The sequence below is a fragment of the Callospermophilus lateralis genome, chromosome 12 (genome assembly GCF_048772815.1).
Source record: "Callospermophilus lateralis isolate mCalLat2 chromosome 12, mCalLat2.hap1, whole genome shotgun sequence".
Lineage (NCBI taxonomy): Eukaryota > Metazoa > Chordata > Mammalia > Rodentia > Sciuridae > Callospermophilus > Callospermophilus lateralis.
Genome location: NC_135316.1, coordinates 97,322,372 through 97,346,352, shown reverse-complemented (window position 1 = coordinate 97,346,352; position 23,981 = coordinate 97,322,372). Strand labels below are relative to the sequence as shown.

The 23,981-nt window shown below is 40.2% G+C and overlaps 1 protein-coding gene across 1 annotated transcript in view; it reads left to right on the top strand.

Annotated features, from left to right (window-relative positions):
• The window catches only part of Dzip1 (DAZ interacting zinc finger protein 1), a 61,654-nt gene that overhangs the window by 12,979 nt on the left and 24,694 nt on the right, over positions 1-23,981 (top strand). The window contains exons 5-9 of the mRNA XM_076872416.1: positions 5,335-5,496; positions 13,285-13,422; positions 15,334-15,396; positions 20,675-20,815; positions 21,475-21,523. Of these exons, the coding sequence (XP_076728531.1) occupies positions 5,335-5,496; positions 13,285-13,422; positions 15,334-15,396; positions 20,675-20,815; positions 21,475-21,523 (553 nt within the window). The remainder of the gene's footprint in view (positions 1-5,334; positions 5,497-13,284; positions 13,423-15,333; positions 15,397-20,674; positions 20,816-21,474; positions 21,524-23,981) is intronic.

Genomic DNA, 23,981 nt, shown 5'->3' with positions numbered 1-23,981 from the left:
TAGGCTGAAAATTTCTGAATTAATGGTCTACTAATTATAATTAACTCTATGTAATTCAGTTGTGCCATGGACTCTACTAAAAATACAAGACACTTGAGAGTTTGTAGGGCACAATAAAATGTGATTGCATTTTGTGTTGTTAAGCTACTCTTTAGTATCTTACTCCAAAGCACATTGCTAGAAATATAGTTCTCTATTTTTTAATTTTTTTTTTTAAATCAGGTGAAATTCACACAGCATACAGTTAATTTTTTGGTCTTAAAAATCTTACATTTATTATCTTATGTTACATTTTTTTTGAGTTGGAAGTCTGATAAGTCTCACTGCCCAAAATCAAGGGGTCAGCAGGGCTACCTTTCTTATTGGAGGCCAGGGGAAGACACTATTTTTTGCTTATTTGGGTTGTTGGCAGAATTTGGGTTTCTTGCAGTTGTGGAATGGAGATACCTACTTTCTTGCTAGCTATGCACTGAGGGAAGTACCTAATTTCCCTGTGAGGCATCTGTACTTGGCTTATGGCCCTCTGACTGCATATTCAGAGCCACCAGCATTGGGTCAAGTAACTCTTGTACATCAAAACTCTCATTCTTTCTTCTCATCCATGTGTCAGCCCTGGTGGGTGCTTGGAAGGTCCTGTTCAGAGTTACCCGGGGTTTCCTGTGGGGGAAAGAGGACTGCGATGTATTAGTTCTGACCACTGTGGGTTGGAGTAGGTACACTATGGGTACCAGCTATGTCATCTCTGATCCACAGAGGATTGGCCTCAGTATACTTAGTAGAAAGAGAGAGATCATAGAAGAGCATTTCTTTTATTTTCACTGTTGAAGTAGTATAGCATACACTGTTTTTGTTTTCTGCATGATGATAGGAAGTATGACTTTTCTAGGGGAAACAAGAAGTCATTTCACGGATAAACACTGTTTTCTACATGTTCTCTCTTTCTCTTATTTAAAAAAAATGATGAATTTACACAACATGAAATTTACCGACCTAATAATTTTTTAAAAATTTTAATTGGTCCATTATAATCATAGATTACATTAGGATTTATTGTGATATATTTGTACAGGCACAGACATAAATTGGTCTATTTCATTCTCTTGAACTTCCCCTTTCCCTCTCCTCCTAATTCTCTTTTCTCTACTCTACTGGTCTCTCTTCCATTTTCAGAGGTCCCTTTTCTTTCCTTTTTTCTCTCAAAATTCTGCATTTGAGAGAAAGTGCATGACCCTTGACTTTCTGAGTCTGGCTTATCTCACTTAACATGATATTCTCTAGTTCTATCCATCATAACATCATTTCCTTCTTTATGGCTGGGGAAAACACCATTGTGTATATATACCATATTTATGCATCTGTTGAGAGATACCTATGTTGATTTCATAAGTTGGCTATTGTGAATTGTGCTACTATAAACATGGGTATGCATATATCACTATAGTATGCTAACTTTAATTTTTTGGGATAAATACTAGAGTGATAGCTGGGTCATAATGGTGGTTCTGTTCCAAGTCTTAAGGAACTTTCATACTGATCTCCATAGTGGTTATACTAATTTATAATCCCACCAACAGTGCAAAAGTGTCCCCCCACCCCAACTTTAAGAACATTTATTATTTTTTGTGTCCTTGATTGCTATTCTAACTGGAATGAGATGAATTTTCAGTGTAGTTTTGATTTGCATTTCTTGAATGGCCAAAGACATTAAATATTTTTGCATGTATTTGTTGGCCATTGGTATTTTTTTCTTGTAAGAAGTGTCTGTTTATGTCATTTATTCATATATTCTAGATATTAATACTCTGTTGAAAGAGTAGCTGGCAAAGATTTTCTCCCATTCGGTAGGTTCTCTCTTCATATTCTTATGTTTCCTTTGCTGTGCAGCTTTTTAATTTGATGCCATTTCATTGTTAATTCTTGGTCTTGTTTCCTGAGCTTTAGAAATCTTAAAGGAAGTTGATGCCTGCACCTGTTGGAGTGTTGACCCTGTTTTCTTCTAGCAGTTGCAGAGTTTCTGGACAAATTCCTGTCTTTGAGTTTGGCTTTTGTACAGGGTGAAAGATAAAGATCAAGATGGATGCAATTGTAAATAGAATTGTTTCCTTAATTTCCATTGCTGGTATATAGAAAAAAAAAGATTTTGTTTCTTGACTTTATGCTCTGCAATTTTGCTGAATTTGTTACTCTGATAGCTTTTTAAATATATTCTATATTTAAATATAAATATATGTGATTTTCTATATAGAGAATCTTGTTATCTGCAAACAGATTTGGGTTTGTTTCTTCCTTTCCAATTTGGACACAGTTTATTTATTTTTCATGCCTAGTTGCTCTGACTAGGATCTCCAGTACAGTGTTGAATAGTGGTAAAAGCAGTGAAAGCAATGCAGCAGTACCTTGATTTGTTGCTGGTCACGGGAGGAAAGGTTTCAGTTTTCTACCATTGATTATAATGTTAGCTGTGGTTTTTCATAAGTGCCTTTTCTTGTATTTGTCATATTCTCTTATAGTCATTTTAATTTCTCTAAATTATTTTAGAGCTTGCCTTCTGTTTCTGTTTTACTGAATGCTTTTCATATAAGGGTGTTGAATTTTATCAAATGCTTTTTGTGTCTGTTTAGATGATTGTGTGTGTTGCTGTTTCCTTCTTTCCATTAGTGTAGTGTTACATCAACTGACTTTCTTCTGTCAAACCAATGTTGCTCTCTAGCATACAGCCCCCTTGGTCATGGTGTATGATCTTTTCAATGTGCTCTTGGATTTGCATTGCTAGTGTTTTTTGAGAATTTTTGCATCTATTTTCATAAATTATTGCCATGTGATTTTCTTGTCTTGTGTATCTCTGTCTGCCTCTGGAAAATATAGTCCTGATAGAATGTTTTAGGAAATAATCCATTCTCTTCTACTTTTTTTGAAAACTTTGAGTAGCATTGGTTTAGTGTTTTGTTTTTTCTTTTAAATATTTGGTAGAATTTACCACTGAGGACTTCTGGTTTTGGACTTTCCCCTGGGAGATTGTTTTTTGTTGTTGGTACTGGGGATTTAACCCAAGGGTTCTTAACCTCTGAGCCACATTCCCAGCCCTTTTTAAAAATATTGTATTTAGAAATAGGGTCTCACTGAGTTGCTTAGAGGGCCTCGCTAAATTGTTGAGGCTGACCTTGAACTTACAATTCTCCTGCCTCAGCCTCCTGAGCAGCTGGAACCACAGCCCTGCACAACTGAGCCTGGGGTCCTTTGGGAGGTCTTTGAATATGGTTTCATTCTTTTCACTTGTGCAAAGTCTATTGAAATTTTCCTTTTCTTCTTGTGTCACTTGTGATAGTTTGTGATTCCTCCCTTTCCCCACTTACTGGGAATTGAATCTGGGCCTCATGCATGCTAGGCAAATATTCTATCCCTGAGCTACATTCCCAGCCCTAATTTGTATTTCCTAGGAATGTGTCCATTTTATCTAGTTTGTTTGTTGGTGTGCAAGTATGTTTGTCATATTCTCTCTTTTTTTTTTTTCTCTTTATTTGCATTTATTTTTTGTTGAATTTATTCCCGTGCCATAAGTTTTTGTTTCTTTAGCTTCTTCTGGGATATCTTTTTCTTCTGTGCAACCTCCTCTTCTGGTTTAGGAACAATTTGTTCCTTTTCAGTGAGGATCATCTCAATGTGGCAGGGGGAACTCATGTATGGGTTAATCCGACCATGAGCTCTGTAAGTACGACGACGCATCTTGGGTGCTTTGTTCACCTGGATATGTTCAATGACCAGAGAATCTACGTCTAAACCCTTAAGTTCAGCATTACTCTCTGCATTTTTAAGCATGTGCAGCAAAAATTCAGCACTCTTTTTGGGCCACCGGCCCTGTGTCCAGCCCCATTGTTTGGCCTGGGCACACCTCCCAACTCCACCATTGTAACGCCGGAATGGCACACATTGCTTCTTTAATGTGACATCTTTCAGGTACTTGGTGGCTTTTCGGATATGCATACCCTTGATGGCTTGGGCAGTTTCACGGGTGTTCTTAAAGTGAACACAAAGATTTGAGCCTCTTGATTTGCATGATTTTGTGGGGTTTTCGGGGTCAAGAGAGTAGCGGACCATTTTCACAGATCACCTCAGGCCGCTTACAGGAAGAGCTGTCATATTCTCTTATAGTCCTTTTAATTTCTCTAAATTATTTCTTAGACTAACTATAAATTTGCCAATTGTGTTGATCTTTTTGAAGAACCAACTTTTGGTTTCATCCATTCTCTCTATTGCTTTTCTGTTCTTATTTTGTTTATCTTTTGTTCTTATATTAAGTATTTCCTTTCAGCTGGTTTTGGATTTAGTTTGCTCATCTTTTTCTAATTTCTTAAGGCTTAAAATTAGGTTGTTGACTTGAGATCTTTTGAAGTATAGACTTTTATAACTATATTTTACTCTCTGAGCATGGATTTGGCTGCATCCTATATGTTTTGGTATTTTAAATTTTCAGTTACCTCAAAGTATTTTCTAATTTCTCTAGTGAGGTTTTCTTTGCCTTATTGGTTATTTTAGGAATATGTTCTTTAATTTCACATATTTACTAATTTTCCTTCTGTTATTGATTTTTGGTTTTATTCTGTTGTGATTGGAGAAGATTCTTCGCAGGAATTCATCCTTTTTAAATTTGAGAAACATTTTATGACCTAACGTTCAGTCTCTCCTGATGAATGTTGCATGTGTATTTGAGAAGAATCTATACTCTGCTGTTGTTGAGTGCAGCATTCCGTATGTCTGTTAGGTCTCTTATAGTGTTGGCCAAGTATCAATGAAGATTTTTGAGAAATCCAGTGCTGATGGACTACTAGACCTTGAATATAGTGCCTATAAATCTGAAAAAAATATATATATACATATATATGTATATATATATGAATGCATATACATACTATACACACATATAATATGTTTTTTATAATATGTGTGTGTATATGTATGTGTGTGTGTGTGTGTATTTTTTGGAGGGAGATGGGGCTACTCTACCCAGTTTTATACAGTGTCGATGTATCAATTTTATTCTATTGTTCAATAGAATTATTCTTTTAAAATACATTGACATTTTACACATTCTTGCATTCTGTAGCAGAATGCAAAGCAGGAGGCTTCTGGCCTCTGTAGGTATTTGAAGGGATGTGATGACACAGGGATGCTGTGTGCTGCTGAAGTCTGGAAGAATCGTTGCACACAGACCTGCCATTATTATAAGTATAACTGAAACTAGCAAACAAATTTGAGGTGATGCTCTGACCATTTGTTTAAAATTTAGCATGTTTACTTTATATTGGAACTTTTAAAGCCTTATATTAATACTTTCAGGAATATGAAATGCAAAAAACAAAAGAGGAAGACTTTCTGAAGTTATTTGATAGATGGAAAGCAGAAGAAAAAGAGAAACTAGTTGATGAAATGGAAAAAGTCAAGGAGATGTTTATGAAGGAGTTTAAAGAACTAACTTCTAAGAATTCAGCATTAGAATATGTAAGTACTGAACCTATAACTTCTCACAGTATTGGTTGTCTTGAAAGGTAGCATTAGAATGGCATTATGGTCAGGATCTGGAAGTCACTTTTCCTTGCCTTGCTGCAGAACCCCCCTCCCTACTCCAGTCCCAAGGAGCTCGAGGTCTGTCATGGCAGGAAAGGTAGACATGGATCACTGGTGTGGAAGAAGGAAACTGATCCAGAAAGACTGAGCAGGAACCCTTGTGTAGCCCCCTCCTCACCACAGGCCTGTCCAGCAAAGGGTCTCTAAAGCAAGCAGGATCCTGTGAAATGATCCACTACCCTTTGGAACAGCCCTGGTCAACACTGCTCAGGTCATAAGCATGGACAATAGACAGGGCTAGCTAGGCTGGGACCTTCATCCTCTGTGCCAAGTAGGGTCCTCCTGCTAGAGTTTTCTGGGCCCTCTGCATCTTAGTCATCAATGGGGTAAGGAAGGAGGGTGCTGAAGGATGATCCTTGAGCTCCCTCTAGGGGCCAGCAGGTTTTAGAAACAAGGATGGAAGTTGTTTTTGGAACAGTGCTAAGGTCCCTCTCTGAACTCTTTCGTTTTTATCTAATGTCCTTTTTCTGCTCTGAGATCCTGTCCGGGTTACCATGTTACATTTAGTTGTCTTATCTCCTTAGGCTCCTCATTTGTGACAACTTGTCAATCCTGTCTTTGATGACCCTAACAAATTTAAGGAATAATGGTCAGTTATGTAGGATGCCCTGCTGTTGGAATTTGTTTAATGTTTTTCTCGTGGTTAGACTGGGTTTGTAGGTTTGTTTTGGAGAGAGGACCTTGGTTTAAAAAAAGTGCCAGTTCACATCACATCAAAGGTACATATTGTCTCCATTAATTAGGACTGTTGGTGTTGGCCTCAGTACCTGGCTGAAGAGGTTTTTGTCAGAGCAGGTTTCTCTACTGAAAAGTCACTCTTTCCCCCTTCTTTGAACTGAAGTCATTGTGAGCACTCCACATATAAGGAGTAGGAGGTCTGCTTCCTCATCCTTCATTTTTGAAGTTAACATATTGACTCCTGTGGTTTTCTGAGGGCTTTTGTCCTGGGTAACTTTGGGAACAGTATAAGCAAATGGTGCAAGAAGATACTGCATCCCTACTGAATTTACTGATATGGCTCCTGGACAGTATCAGTGTTTCACTGAATTATCTTAAGAACCATCTGCACCCACTTCCTCTGTTTCTGGCAATTATTTTGTGCCTGTTACATTTTTTAAAGCCCATTGTCTAAGATTAGAAAGGTTTTTCATGTTCTGGAAAGACCAGAAAACAATAGAAACAAGATATTAAAGCTGCAGGGAAGGGGACATGGGAGAAGCACAAGGAGCCTCCAGAACAGACAGATTTAAAACATGACTTCACGTTCCCTGATTTTAGTTGCTATTTCAGTCTTATAAAAATATATGACAGAGAGCCGCCCCCTGCGCCAGCAAGGTAGGTGTACCTGCAACCCACGGCAGAACAGGCCCAGAAACCCGCGGAGGGGCAGCGCCACCCCCGTGCCTGCAAGGTAGGCAGACCTGCGACCCACCGACAGAACAGGCCCAGTGGCCTGCCATCGCCCCGGTTGGGGAGGGGCAGAGCCACCACCAGTGCCTGCAAGGTAGACAGTCCTGCAACCGACAGACAGAACAGGCCCAGCGGCCCACAGAGAGGTTGAGCCCCCCCTCCCCCCGCGCCTGCAAGGTAGGCGGACCTGTGACCCACCGGCAGGTCAGGCCCAGCAACCCGCGGAGGGGCACAAGCTGCCCCACGCGCCTGCAAGGTAGGCAGAACAGTGACCACCGACACAACAGGCCCAGCGGCCCGCCAGACACATCACCCCAGTTGGGGGAGGGGCAGAGCCGCCGCGCGCCTGCAAGGTAGGTGGACCTGCGACCCACCAGCAGAACAGGCCCAGAAACCCGCGGAGCAGCAGAGCAACCCCCCGCGCCCGGAAGGCAGGCGGGCCTGCGACCCACCGGCAGAACAGACCCAGAAACCCGCGGAGGGGCAGAGCCACCCCACGCGCCTGCAAGGTAGGCGGACCTGCAACCACCGAAAGAACAGGCCCAGCGGCCTGCCGGCGTGGTAGGCACATTGCCCCAATTGGAGGAGGGGCAGACCCACCGCCAGCGCCTGCAAGGGAGACTTTGCAACTTTACAAGAGCAATATAAATATATAGGGGGAAAAATCTATAACACAACAGTTTCACCAAGCAGAAAGAAATGCGAACAGTATGAAAAGACAAGGAAAGAAAGGACCACAAGCAATGCAGGTCAACTCAACTTTAGAAGAGGTAATATCTGCAGCAGATGGAATGTCAGATAAAGAATTCAGGATATACATGCTTCAGATGATCTGGAGTCTCAAGGAAGACATTAGACAGCAAAATCAGACAATGAAAGACCACTTCGACCACTTCGACAATGAATTACATAAACAAATCCAAGAAGCTAAAGATCAACTATACAGGGAGATAGAGGTTATAAAAAACAAACAAACAGAAATCCTAGAAATGCAGGAAGCAATAAACCAACTTAAAAACTCAATTGAGAATACTACCAGCAGAGTAGGACACTTAGAAGATAGAACATCAGACAATGAAGACAAAGTATTTCAACTTGAAAAGAACATAGACAGCTCAGCAAGACTGTTAAGAAACCATGAGCAGAACATCCAAGAAATATGGGATAACATAAAGAGACCAAACTTAAGAGTCATTGGGATACAGGAAGGTATAGAGGTCCAAACCAAAGGAATGAGCAATCTATTCAATGAAATAATACGAGAAAACTTCCCGGACTTGAAGCATGAGACAGAATCCCAAATCTTAGAAGCCTACAGGACGCCCAATGTGCAAAATCATAAGAGATCCACACCTAGACACATTATAATGAAGATGCCCAACATACAGAATAAGGAGAGAATTTTAAAAGCTACAAGAGAAAGGAAGCAGATTACATTTAGGGGTAAACCAATCAGGATAACAGCTGATCTTTCAACACAGACTCTGAAAGCTAGAAGATCCTGGAATAACATATTTCAAACACTGAAAGAAAATGGGTTCCAACCAAGAATTGTGTATCCAGCGAAATTAAGCTTCAGGATGGAAGATGAAATTAAAACCTTCCACGATAAACAAAAGTTAAAAGAATTTGCAGCTAGAAAACCATCTCTTCAAAACATCCTTGGCAAAATATTACAGGAAGAGGAAATGGAAAATATCAATGAAAACCAACAGTGGGAGATAGTACAGTAAAGGAGGCGGGGGAAATAATCAAAGAGGAAAACAAACCATGTTTAGTAACATAAATAAACAAATATGGCTGGAAGAACAACCCATATCTCAATAATAACCCTAAATATTAATGGCTTAAACTCACCAATTAAGAGACACAGGCTAGTAGAATGGATCACAAAACAAGACCCAACAATATGCTGCCTTCAGGAGATGCATTTGATAGGAAAAGACATACATAGACTGAAGGTGAAAGGTTGGGAAAAATCATATCACTCATATGGACTTCGGAAACAAGCAGGAGTGTCCATACTCATATCAAATAAAATAGATTTCAAGCCAAAGTTAATCAAAAGGGATAAAGAGGGACACTACATACTACTCAAGGGAACCATACACCAACAAGACATAACAATCATAAATATATATGCCCCAAACAATGGTGCAGCTATGTTCATCAAACAAACTCTTCTCAAGTTCAAGAGTCTAATAGACCACCATACAATAATCATGGGAGAATTCAACACACCTCTCTCACCACTGGACAGATCTTCCAAACAAAAGTTGAATAAGGAAACTATAGAACTCAATAACATAATTAATAACCTAGACTTAATTGACATATATAGAATATACCACCCAACATCAAGCAGTTACACTTTTTTCTCAGCAGCACATGGATCCTTCTCAAAAATAGATCATATATTATGTCACAGGGCAACTCTTAGACAATATAAAGGAGTAGAGATGATACCATGCATCTTATCTGATCATAATGGAATGAAACTGAAAATCAACGATAAAAGAAGGAAGGAAAAATCATGCATCACTTGGAGAATGAACAATAGGTTACTGAATGATCAATGGGTTATAGAAGACATCATGGAGGAAATTAAAAAATTCTTAGAGATAAATGAAAACACAGACACAACATATCGGAATCTATGGGACACATTGAAAGCAGTTCTAAGAGGAAAATTCATTGCTTGGAGTTCATTCCTTAAAAAAAGAAAAAACCAACAAATAAATGATCTAATACTTCATCTCAATCCTAGAAAATGAAGAGCAAAACAACAGCAAAAGAAGTAGAAGGCAAGAAATAATTAAAATCAGAGCTGAAATTAATGAAATCGAAACAAAAGAAACAATTGAAAAAATTGACAAAACTAAAAGTTGGTTCTTTGAAAAAATAAATAAAATCGACAGACCCTTAGCCACGCTAACGAAGAGAAGAAGAGCGAGAACTCAAATTACTAGCATACGGGATGAAAAAGGCAATATCACAACAGACACTTCAGAAATACAGAAGATAATCAGAAATTATATGGAATCCTTATACTCCAATAAAATAGAAGATAGTGAAGGCATCGATAAATTTCTTAGTCATATGATCTGCCCAGATTGAGTCAGGAGGATATTGACAACCTAAACAGACCAATATCAATTGAGGAAATAGAAGAAACCATCAAAAGACTACCAACTAAGAAAAGCCCAGGACCGGATGGGTATACAGCAGAGTTTTACAAAACCTTTAAAGAGGAACTAATACCAATACTTTTCAAGCTATTTCAGGAAATAGAAAAAGAGGGAGAACTTCCAAATTCATTCTACGAGGCCAATATCACCCTGATTCCTAAACCAGACAAAGACACTTCAAAGAAAGAAAACTACAGACCAATATCTCTATTGAACCTAGATGCAGAAATCCTCAATAAAATTCTGGCGAATCGGATACAAAAACATATCAAAAAAATTGTGCACCATGATTAGGTAGGATTTATCCCTGGGATGCAATGCTGGTTCAATATACGGAAATCAATAAATGTTATTCACCACATCAATAGGCTTAAAAATAAGAACCATATGATCATCTCGATAGATGCAGAAAAAGCATTCGACAAAGTACAGCATCCCTTTATGTTCAAAACTCTAGAAAAACTAGGGATAACAGGAACATACCTCAATATTGTAAAAGCAATCTATGCTAAGCCTCAGGCTAGCATCATTCTGAATGGAGAAAAACTGAAGGCATTCCCTCTAAAATCTGGAACAAGACAGGGATGCCCTCTCTCACCACTTCTGTTAAACATAGTTCTCGAATCGCTGGCCAGAGCAATTAGACAGATGAAAGAAATTAAAGGTATAAAAATAGGAAAAGAAGAACTCAAATTATCGCTATTTTCAGATGACATGATTCTATACCTAGCAGACCCAAAAGGGTCTACAAAGAAACTATTAGAGCTAATAAATGAATTCAGCAAAGTGGCAGGATATAAAATCAACACGCATAAATCAAAGGCATTCCTGTATATCAGCGACAAATCCTCTGAAATGGAAATAAGGACAACCACTCCATTCACAATATCCTCAAAAAAAATAAAATACTTGGGAATCAACCTAACAAAAGAGGTGAAAGACTTATACAATGAAAACTACAGAACCCTAAAGAGAGAAATAGAAGAAGATCTTAGAAGATGGAAAAATATACCCTGTTCATGGATAGGTAGAACTAACATCATCAAAATGGCGATATTACCAAAAGTTCTCTATAGGTTTAATGCAATGCCAATCAAAATCCCAACGGCATTTCTTGTAGAAATAGAGAAAGCAATTATGAAATTCATATGGAAAAATAAAAGACCCAGAATAGCAAAAACAATGCTAAGCAGGAAGTGTGAATCAGGCGGTATAGCGATACCAGACTTCAAACTATACTACAGAGCAATAGTAACAAAAACAGCATGGTACTGGTACCAAAACAGGCGGGTGGACCAATGATACAGAATAGAGGACACAGAAACCAATCCACAAAACTACAACTATCTTATATTTGATAAAGGGGCTAAAAGCATGCAATGGAGGAAGGATAGCATCTTCAACAAATGGTGCTGGGAAAACTGGAAATCCATACGCAACAAAATGAAACTGAATCCCTTTCTCTCGCCATGCACAAAAGTTAACTCAAAGCGGATCAAGGAACTTGATATCAGATCAGAGACACAGCGTCTGATAGAAGAAAAAGTTGGCTACGATCTACATACTGTGGGGTCGGGCTCCAAATTCTTCAATAGGACACCCATAGCACAAGAGTTAATAACTAGAATCAACAAATGGGACTTACTCAAACTAAAAAGTTTTTTCTCAGCAAAAGAAACAATAAGAGAGGTAAATAGGGAGCCTACATCCTGGGAACAAATCTTTACTCCTCACACTTCAGACAGAGCCCTAATATCCAGAATATACAAAGAACTCAAAAAATTAGACAATAAGATAACAAATAACCCAATCAACAAATGGGCCAAGGACCTGAACAGACATTTCTCAGAGGAGGACAGACAGTCAATCAACAAGTACATGAAAAAATACTCACCATCTCTAGCAGTCAGAGAAATGCAAATCAAAACCACCCTAAGATACCATCTCACTCCAGTAAGATTGGCAGCCATTAGGAAGTCAAACAACAATAAGTGCTGGCGAGGATGTGGGGAAAAGGGTTCACTTGTACATTGCTGGTGGGACTGCAAATTGGTGTGGCCAATTTGGAAAGCAGTATGGAGATTTCTTGGAAAGCTGGGAATGGAACCACCATTTGACCCAGCTATTCCCCTTCTCAGTCTATTCCCTAAAGACCTAAAAAGAGCATACTACAGGGACACTGCTACATCCATGTTCAATAGCAAGACTGTGGAATCAACCTAGATGCCCTTCAATAGACGAATGGATAAAAAAAAAAATGTGGCATTTATACACAATGGAGTATTACTCTGCATTAGAAAATGACAAAATCATAGAATTTGCAGGGAAATGGATGGCATTAGAGCAGATTATGCTAAGTGAAGCTAGCCAATCCCTTAAAAACAAATGCCAAATGTCTTCTTTGATATAAGGAGAGTAACGAAGAACAGAGTAGGGACGAAGAGCATGAGAAGAAGATTAACATTAAACAGGGATGAGAGGTGGGAGGGAAAGGGAGAGAGAAGGGACATTGCATGGAAATGGAAGGAGACCCTCAAGGGTATACAAAATTACATACAAGAGGAAGTGAGGGGAAAGGGAAAAAAATTTAGCGGGGAGAAATGAATTACAGTAGAGGGGGTAGAGAGAGAAGAGGGGAGGGGAGGGGGGAGGGGGGATAGTAGAGGATAGGAAAGGCAGCAGAATACAACAGACACTAGTATGGCAATATGTAAATCGATGGATGTGTAACTGATGTGATTCTGCAATCTGTATACGGGGTAAAAATGGGAGTTCATATCCCACTTGAATCAAAGTGTGAAATATGATATATCAAGAACTATGTAATGTTTTGAACAACCAACAATAAAAATTTAAAAAATATATATATGACATTTGTGGGGCTGAGGCTGTAGCTCAGTGGTAAAGCACTTGCCTTGCATGTGCGATGCACTGAGTTTAATCCTCAGCACCACATAAAAATAAATAAAGATACTGTGTGTTAATCTACAACTAAAAAATATACATAAATTTTTTTTTTTAAATATGTGAAATTTGTGCTGGTGGTTTGAATTTTATTTTATAGCAATTATCAGAAATCCAGAAGTCCAATATGCAGATTAAGTCCAACATAGGCACATTAAAAGATGCACATGAGTTTAAAGAAGACCGTTCTCCACATCCCCAGGATTTCCAAAATGTGATGCAGCTTCTCGATAACCAGGTAGGAGTTTTTCACTGCCTTGATTTTTCTCAGTGAAGTCATTTTCAATAGCTGTCACCTGTGGAAAGTGTGTTTGTTTCTTTTAGTGACCATGAAGATGACCTGTTTCCATGCCTCCTAACACATGCCTGAATCACAATAGGTGTGCAGTAGTGCTTGCTTTTTGACTAATGGATGTAGATACAGAACGGTAAACTTATTTCAGTTCTTCCCTCACGTAATGGCAATTTGAACTACATTTTCATGTTAAAAGGCATATGGAAGCACTGAATTTATTTATTTTTATATTTATTTTTTTTAATATTTATTTTTTACTTGTAGTTGAACACAGTACCTTTATTTATTTATTTATATGTAGTGCTGAGGACTGAACCCAGAGCTTCGCATGTGGTAGGCGAACACTCTACTTCTGAGCCACAATCCCAGCCCCTGAATTTATTTTGGGAGCTTAAATATACCATCATGTGGGTGAAATGATGATATTCTACATTTTTTGGACATAATTAAAATCATATGAAAATGAACCTCCGTCATCAGCCTAATCTTTCTTGTGGCTATTTTGGTCATAGCGGTTTAGGGGAGCAATTTTCTTTAAGTCAAGAAACAAAGATTAGAGTTTAGGAATTTGGGATTATGTTTTTAAAATAGACTGTTGGGCTGGGGCTGGAGCTCGGTGGCAGAGTGCTTGCCTAGCACATGTGAGGCACTGCGTTCGATCCTCAGCAGCACATAAAAATAAACAAATAAAGGCATTCTGTCCATCTACAACTACAAAAATATTTGAAAAAAATAGACTGTTATTTTTTAAAAGGTAAGTATAATTTTGAAATATGGACTGTGATGCTTCTTGTTTAGTGCTCATGTCTTGCCAGCTTCCCCCAAGTCTGCATTCTCCATTGCAGCCAGGTTGACCCTGTCACTGACCTGTCTAAAATGCATCAATGATTTTAGTTTTCACAAAATGAAGTCTAGAATCTATAACTGGCATAGTGGGTCCTCTGGACATGCACCTTGTGCCATCTCCCACCAGGCCTCACTTTACCTGATACTCCAGTGGCTGGGCCCAGCAGCTCCTGTTCTGGAACGCAGCATCCTGTCCCTGCCTTGCTCCTGCTGCTTTCTCTGCCTGTCAGTCACCTCTCTATTTTCAGTACCTCTTACTCATTCTCCAGTAACAGTTGATAGTGTTTCTCTGGTCCCCCACTAACTAAGCAGGACCTTATTAACTACATGTTCTATAGAAATTTCCATCCTTGTGTCTACTTTTCCCCTGTACAGAGCAGAACCTTCTCCTAATCCTCTCATCCTGCAGTTGCCTAGTGAGGGACTTAGTGTGAGGTCGGAGACCAAAAGTTGGGGCCTGAACTGGACTCTTGACACTGCTTCCAGCAGGCCAGAGACCACAGTGTAATCTCCCATGAATTGAAGGAAGTGGTTATAAAATACTGAAGTCCTACCTGAATTTTTTCCGTTTCCTTTCCATGAGTTGTGTTGTCAGTTCAGAACCCATAGATCTAGAAATGTTGGTGTTTCCTTTTGGCCCCTTACATTAGCAAACTAACATTTTTGCAAATAAAATTATATTGGAACACAGCTATATTTATTGATTCACATCTTACGGTGGCTGTTCTCTGACTACCCACAGTGGCGACCAACTCCTTAAACCCTTCCAATCCAAAATATTTACTATTAGCTCTGTAATAGAAATCTTTGCTGACTCTGCCTTACAGTATATGATTAAAATCAGGGACAAGTGGGTTTAAACATTTTCAACTATGTGTATTATAAAACTTTTAAGTAAAACTTTATCAGACTGTTGGGTTTCGTAGGTACTCAATGAAAAGCAGGCTCCCATTTTGAGCAGGTTTCAGTGTTATCAATGCAAACACATCACTGGTTTTACTCTTGTAGGAAAGCAAGTGGACAGCTCGAGTTCAAGCTCTCCATCAGGAACACAAGAAAGAGAAGAGCCGGGTAAGATCAAGAAGCCAGTGGGGGCGGGGACGGGGATGTGGCTCAAGCTGTAATGCGCTTGCCTGGCATGTGCGGGGCGCTGGGTTCAATCCTCAGCACCACATTAAAATAAAGATGTTGTGTCCACCGAAAACTGAAAAATAAATATAAAAAAAAAATTCTCTCTCTCATCTCTCTCTCTCTCTTTAAAAAAAAAAAAAAAGAAGCAGCAGCCAGGGGCCTCTAACTGGGTCTTTTTTGTATGTTTATCTGGTGTGGTGCTGGAGTTGGAGCCCAGGGCCTTGCACAGGCCAAGCAGGCACTCTGCCATGGCACCACATCCCAGCCCCAAGTGGATCATTTTTGGAAAGAATATCTACTTCTTTATAGGAAGGTAATATTTGTCTACCTAGCACTTGTGGAGAAATGGGTAACAAAACTAAAATTACTTTTAATTCTGATACCAAAGATAACCACAGCTACTAATCTTGATATAATTTCTTTCTACTGCTCTTATAGACCTATAAAGACATTCCACAAAACACTTGTAGAACATTCTAGAGGAACTTTACTGGGAAAGTTAGTTGATCTAATTTCAAAATTGTATCATTGCTAGAAAAGGAAATAGGAATCATAATTTTTCTTTTGCTATTTGTAATACCAGTTAGTCATGTAAATAACCTATAGTATTCACACACACACACGTGACAGGCACATGCACTCATATGGTGGTCTTTATAGACTGGAAATTGTAAGAGCAATGCCGTGATTCAGTTCAGGAGATATTTTCTGAGCATCTTCTACAGATTGCACTCTATAGGGTTGAAAGAGGTAGGAAACCATCTCTGCCCTCAGGGATTAGTACTTGACTGTAGTATAGTCGGAAGTGAGGATTCAAAGAGCTGAGGGGAGGACTGAGGTGAGTCCTGGGAAAATGGCTATGGAGTGTCCTAGGGATTGAACAGTGGGTAAGTTGGGAATGGTGCTGTCTGTGGACAGTACCCTGGGTATTTCTCCCTTCTGAGCTCTAGGTAGGGCATCCAGCTTGCACTGACATATCCACAGGTTTCTCAGCCGTAGGTCAAAAATGCAGCTCTTGGGCTTGTTCCCATGTAGTACATGGCACCCTAGTTCCCCCAGACTAACATCTGTTCCCTCTCTCTCCCTCAGTCCCCAGTCACAGGCCATCAGCAGACCTGCCATGGATCTTGCCTCCCTGTTCTCCACATATCCATAGCCTCTACCTTTAACCTAGCCTCCATCGTTCCTAGAACCCCCAAACTGGTCTTTGCAGTTCTAGCTTTCCCCTTTCTTTACATGCTCCCTAAAGAGCAGGTAAAATAATCTGGCTGCTGGCTACCACTGCTTGTTTCCCTCTCTAAACCTGCCCTTTCTAGGTATGATGGCCTTCTGATAATTTCTAGAATATTCTGGTCTTTTTTTAACACATGGAAAGCCCTTCCCCTTGCTCTTCACCTGGCTGGTTCCTTCCCCTTCAGATTAGTTTTCTGTTCTTTGTGGCAGATTACTACAAATTCAGTGGTCTGAAATCACCCATTTATCATTTCACAGTTTCCATGGTAGAAGAGACCAGGCATGGCTTGGCTGGGTCCACTGCTCAGGGACAATGAATGACAGCTGGGCTGTATTCTCCTCTACAGCCCACCATGGTAAATGCTTGGTCAAAACTCTGAGCTCCTAGAGGCTATCACTGTCCACAGCAGTTCTCAACATGGCTGTCGACCTCTTGAAGGCTGGCTGGAGAGTTTCCTGCTTTCATTCTCCTCTTCAGGAAAACACTGGAACTTCTTTTAAAGGGCTCCCTAAGCAAGACAGGCGCACACAGGAAAATCTTTCTTTTCATTAGCTTGAAGTCAGCAGATTGATATTTTTAACTATATCTGCAAATAACCTTCATCTCTGCTGTCTTGTTAGAAGCACAAGGTCAGTTCCACCCAACCCACGGGACAGGGACCACTCTGGGCATGTATACTCTTGAGAGCCATGTTAGAATCCTGCTTGCCACACCCTCCTTGGCCTCATTGTCATGACTTCACAAACAGCTCTGATCACTATTTTAAATCTTTTTTTTTTTTTAATTTACTTGTTTATTGTCTGTCTCTCCTTGCTCTGAGCAAAGAGCTCTATCTACTGAGCTCCCCCTTATCTTCCCAGCATCCACTAATGTGTTTAAAATGTGAATGGGGCTCATTCAGTACTTGCTGAAGGAAGGCTGGAGGTAGCTGGTTGCCTGCAAGGGGATCATGCAGCCCTGTTTGTGTAGACAGAGAGACACTAATTGTAGGGTTCAGAAGAGCAGGGTCAACTATGTTGTCTGTAAGTATGGTCCCTGCTGTGGGAAGGACACTAGGCTGGCTTTCAGTACTGGGCTAAGGGAGGCATTGCTCATGGCAGTGCCCATGTGGTCAGGATGATGGGGTTGACCTGCAGGTTTTATCTGTGGACCTCAGCAGCAGTGGATGACAGTTGCTCCTCACCATACATGGATCCATTGTGTAAGCAGTGTCTTCTGTTGTACCTCTGTGTCACACGGAAGTACAAGTGGCCTGTTGTTTCAGTTCCTGTGGTGGTGTGTTGGAGCTGGCCCATGCTTGCTTGCTCAAAAGTGTGCACATCTTCTTGATCAGGGTTGTTTTTGTTGTTTTGAGTGATGGTTGACCAGCACAGTACTGGGAAACATTGGTATTTATGGTAACCACATATTTAATCCTTCTGTTATCCATTTTGCAGATGAGGAAACTGCCTTGCCCAGCAGTGCTGGACTTGAATCCAGACCTGTGTACTCCAGGGCCTGGGCTGGTGCTCCACACTTTCTGGCTCACCTGTCATGCTTCAGGGACTGAGCCAGTGGAGACAGGACAGGCAGGGAGTGTGGGGAGTGACTGTTTTCTGTAAGGACAACGGATATGTCTTCTGCATTGCTGAGGTCATAGTTCCTAACCAAGGATGCCCTTCAGAGTGACCTAAGAATCTTCTAAAATACCTATGCCTGGCTCCACTCATTAGATTCTGATTCAGTAGATAAATCTGGGAGTGCATATTTTAGAAAAAAACAAAACCCCAACAACCCAGGCAATTCGGTTTTGGATGATTAAAGTTCCTATTTTTCAAGGTACCATTGGGTTTAGGCAAATGTCCATTTAGGTCTACTCTGAATGGGGGCGCATTTTAAAATTCTTGTTCCTTCTGAGCCTGCTGTGTTCCAGGTAGTTTCGAGCCTTGAGCCTGAGCTGTATATGAGCTGCCATTTCAAACACTTTCTCAGTGATAGGCTGTTGGCACATGGAGGAAGGAGGCCAGGCTCCAAGAGAGGTGTGTGGCCTCAGGGCCGCCAGGCTGCGCTGTCCCCTTTCTTCTGGTCTAGCTGTTGAGAAGCTGTTTCTCTTCCTTCTCTTAAATCCTGACAGAGAAGTGAATTCAATCCCGTTCAGCAATCTCTGCCCAAGACCTAACTATTAATTATTCCACATGATTGGTGCCTCCTGTTCTCACAATGCACATATTGTGTTTCTCTGTTTAGGGGAAGTTGCCTTTGCCAGCTTTTTATTGCTTTACCTAGATTCTTGGCCGTCTTTTTTTTAAATAACACTGGTGAGAGTTCAGAGGCAGTCACAGATAAACGATGGCATACCCTTTTGACCCAGCAGAATACACCTGAAAGCTTGGGAGGGTGCAGAATGGTCCTGCCTTGAAAGGGAAGGCGAATGGGGCGATGTGCATGGGTAGAGAGAAAAAGCGCAGAGCTCAGATGGTAGCGCACGAGAAAATGGGCTCCAGGGGGCCACATGCTTTTTGAAATAGCATCTGACTCAGACTCTCCACATTCCTCTCCCAGTGTCTTTCTAGTCTTAATTCCAGAATCAAAATTTCGTCATCCCTTGGTTTTTCCTGCATTCCCTTGCTTTTGGAGGCTTAGAGTGACTCCTCAAATTGTTGATCTGGGTCCAAGATCTTAAACTCCACCCAGAGCTCTGACCATTTTTACTGATCTTTCTTTTCGATTTCTGGCTTAGCCTTTTCCAAACTGCTTTTGGGGACGTACTTCTATAAAAGTACAGTGAAGGTGAAAGTCCTTGACAGTGTCCTCCGTGGGGGGATTCTTAGGATCCATCAGGCTATGAAAAGTTCTTTTCAAGCTTCACTCAGAAAATCTTCCCAGCATGCTTCCACTGTATGTTTGTCCAGGCTCAGAGAAGCACAGACCACGTCAAGGGGTGAGACCATGCCCTGCAGGGAAGGAGAGCGTTGACACTGGAGCTGGACGTGGAAGTTCAAAGTCTGGGCTCCACCCACTCCAGCTGTCATTCAGCCATTTCTTTTACTTCTCTAGACTCGAATTTCCCCATTTGTACTAGGAGGCCAGAATCCATATCTGTAACATTTGTGGTGTGAGTGAAGCAAGACAGAAAGCTTCACGCAGTGTCTAGCACATAGTGAGTGTTGATTTTTAAAAAGGCAAGTTAGGAAATGCTGATCTGGAGGCTCTTACATCCATAGATCAGACCCTGATACTGTCAGTCCTATTGATTGGCATACCTGGCTCCACGTCCAGGCCTCAGACTTAGAATATCCTTAGCCCCAGTCACCAAACTTTTGAATTCACCCCTCTGTTTAAACAACTATTGAAATTGCTTTAAGACCCTCCCCCTAAATTATCAAAAACAAATTCTTGGATTCTTTATGCTCAGTATATGATCTTCCCTAGCATTGAGTCTCTAAAGATAAACCTACTGGTGTTTCTTTCATCTCTCTTTCTTCCCCCTCCCCCATCCATACCTTCCTCCTTCCTTCTTCTTTTACTCAACTCCCAATGCCCCCTCCATTTCTCAGGAAATATTTATTGAGAGCATGGATTGTTGCTGGGTGCTAATAGGGAATATAAAAATAATTCAGATGCACTCTCTGGCACGGGAAACGCTTATTTTTAAGCTGAGGTGACACATGGGAACATGAGGAGCTCAGTGAGGACGGTGGGCAGTGCTCTGGGAGAGAAGCCTTTACCTTGTCACTGTGCCTCCATCTGCTGTTTCATGTCCTGTGCTCAAGTTGGTGCAGCTGTTCCCATTATCAGTTCTGTTTTAGGTCATGAGCTCCCTGGGAAGAGATAAAGCACCTAGGACAGCCAGGGCCTTGGTACATAGTGCTAGAAATTTATTCAGTGACTTGATGTGCACAGATAGCAAGGCCAGCTACAAGTCAAGGGGTGTACATCACATTCATGGGAAGAATTTATAATAAGCAGCTTGCAGACAGATGCCCTTCTTAATTTCTTTTTCAGCTTCTGTCACATATAGAGAAACTTCGAACCTCCATGATAGATGATCTAAATACAAGCAATGTTTTCTACAAGAAAAGAATAGAAGAACTAGGCCAGAGACTCCAGGAGCAAAACGAACTGATTATCACTCAGAGGCAGCAGGTAAGCTGGCAATAGCCTGGTATCAGGCTTCTTCAAGCAACATGATTTATCCTAAGAGCATGAGTTTTTAGTTTAGAGCATTTTTAAAAATTGCATATGGTAATGAAGGTGGAATATTTTCTCCTTGTGATTGCTTGTAACACAATATAAAAAAATTAAAGATATTTAAAAATCACCATATGGAGCAGATTTATTCATTTAAAATTCAGAATAAATTTGAAGGTAGTTAAGAATTTCTTTGGTAATTACTTTGGAAAACAGACAAGTTCAAATACACTATTTTGGTAAAAACTTTTGCCTGGGTGCTTTTTTTGTTGTTGTTGTTTTGGTACTGAGGATTGAACTCAGGGTCACTCAACCACTGAGCCACATCCCCAGCCCTGTGTTATTTTATTTAGAGTCAGGGTCTCATTGAGTTTCTTAATGCCTCACTTTTGCTGATGCTGGCTTTGAACTTGTGATCCTCCTGCCTCAGCCCATGTTACTATGATTATAGGCATGTGCCATCATGTCCGGCTGCCTCAGTGCTTTTAAGGTCCATGTACCCTCTGAATAATTTAGCAAAAAGTTAATGTCCTAACAACCACATCTACACATTATCTCATCTGTCTCTATTGAGTTTTGAATATGTATCACTAGAAGACTGTTTTTCTTTGCAGATTAAAGAGTTTACCAATAAACCATTAAGCAGTGTCAGTGAATCCAAAGGTGAGTGGACAGGATCCCCTTTCTAGAGGTGAGGTGTCTTCCTTGTGCTCTGGGCACAGATGCATATCGGCTCTGCTGGCTCATGGGTGCTGAGGTGGCATTCCTCTTACTGTTTGGGATATCTGTCATCTTCTTATGTTCATAGTTGGGAAATCTGTTAGCACAACCCAGAAAGTTGAAAAATTTAAAAAATCTAAATTGTCACATTGAATGGTTTCACTTTTTTATATCAGAATACAATTATGCATATAATAACCTGCTCAGTAACCATTGTATACCAGAGGACAGAGTTGTGATTAAAGCACAGGGTCTGGAGGTGGCTTGGGTTCAACTCCATCTCTGACACTTTATAGCTGTATGATTCTCTGCTCAGTTTTCTCAGCTCTAATATTAATAATGACCATACCATAGGTTTGTTATAGGATTAAGCGGGATAACATATGTGAATATGTGTGAAGTACACCTGTTTAGCACTCCTCAGTGTTAGCCATTATGATTGATATTAAACACCTAATTATTCTAAATTACTCTAAAGACTTGCTGCATTATTCTCAATTGTGGCAGTTTGGGGTTAAAGGTTGGTTCTAAACCTGGTTGGGGTTTATGAAACCTACCAGTTGTAGCAGTGATAGCTCATACATCTCATATCACCCTAGAGCTAGACCAGAAGGGAGACTGGTGCCCTGATCATGAAGCCTAAAAGCTTGACTTCTGCCTGGCTTCCTTCACCAAGATTCCAGTCCTGCTTCTTGAACATCTAGGATTGTTAAAGAATCTTTGCCTCCCTGAAAGACACCAGCTGGGGTTTGGTACTATGGTATATTTGTGGGGCTTCCCTCCCTCTTGTTTTGAGATAAAGGGTTGGAGGTGAAAAGGTATGGTTTCCTGTAACTTCTCTTGAAAGAGAGCAAGCTCAGGTAGTGAGGGGTACCCATATAATTGCTTAGGTATCATTACTGTTTGAAAGTATTTCTAGAGAAAATTTAATTTAAAAAAAAAGATTCATATTAAATATATTTATTCTGTTGGGTGAGGTGTTTGATTAAATTTCATTTATTGTTTTCCTGGGGGAGAAAAACTAGGGTAAGGGCTGCCAAAATTTATTCCATTTCTTGTGAGTTTTGTTACTAACTTTTTTTTTTTTTTTCATTTCAGGGAATTCTTTAGCTTGGCAAACTTTTGAATCCAAGCCAGTTGCCCCAGCTATACCCAGTAAGTTTCTCCAATGGCCCAGAGCTTTAAAGTATCTTTAAAATGCTAAGCCAAAACACAACTTTTACTTGTTATTTTTAGAGAATTGTCTTTGGAAATCACTGCATTTGGAGATTGCCTAATGATTTCTTTTGATTCTTGGCTTTGACCTTGTTCTGAAACCCAGGTTGTAAATGTCACATGATCTTGGTGTGGGGATTTTGGTTAGTTATACCATTATTTTGCAATTTGTCTTATAAAGGGATGATTAAAAATTCTTTGGCATCACTCTAGGGTATAGTTTTGGATTTCCCAGGGTGATCTGTTCTATGACTATGTGACCATGAGTGGTAGCTGCCATCTTTGGGCATGGCCAAGACTCTCACTGCTGCAGCCTTTGAATAGGTATCCACTGATCCTTACTTGTGATCAGCTTGACCATCTGGTTTGTCTCCTGGAACTCATGATTTTAGAAACAAACTTTAAAAATATTTTTATTTCCATTCAGGAAAATAAGGTGAGGAAAAGAGCTACTGGTGGGGGAAGTAAGGGAGCAGGTGATGGGGCAGGAAGACAGATGTGTGCATGCACAGGAGTTTGGTGCATTGGAGGACCTGGTAACAAGGCTGGGCACAGAGCCCTCATGGGCCCAGGAATCTCTAGAGGGTTGTGTCATGACCAGAGAATATTAAGGAGTATGTTTTGAAATTTGGTACGGTTGACTGGAAAATACAAATGGTTTCAACCACTCAGTGTTCTCAGGCACATCTTGAAGCTGAAGAGGTTAGGAGGTAGTGGGGAGGGAAGAAGGCTTAGTGCCAGGAGAAGGGCTGGGGGAGGAAAAGATTGTCTCTTCGAAAGAAAAGAACACACACACATTTCAGGAAAGGTTAAAAGACAGTTATGAAACAAATAAAAAAATTTTCACTAGCCAACTAAACTTAAACACACAAACAGGGAAAAAAAAAAACCTAATGTTTTATTTAGTTAGGGTGATTTTTCTCTAAATGGTGTGTTAAGATGATGCGAGTTATACAACATGATCTACTGGGATATAGGAAAGAAATTATTAGAACTTCTTTTTATATATTAAGTAAACTCATCCTTTTAATTTTTTTTCAAATTCTTTTGTTTTAAAATGTATATAATACTTATACATAAAATAGTAATCCCAGTGGCTTGGGAGCTGAAGCGGGAGGATCGCAAGTTCAAAGTCAGCCTCAGCAACTGCAAAGTGCTAAACAACTCAGTGAGACCCTGTCTCTAA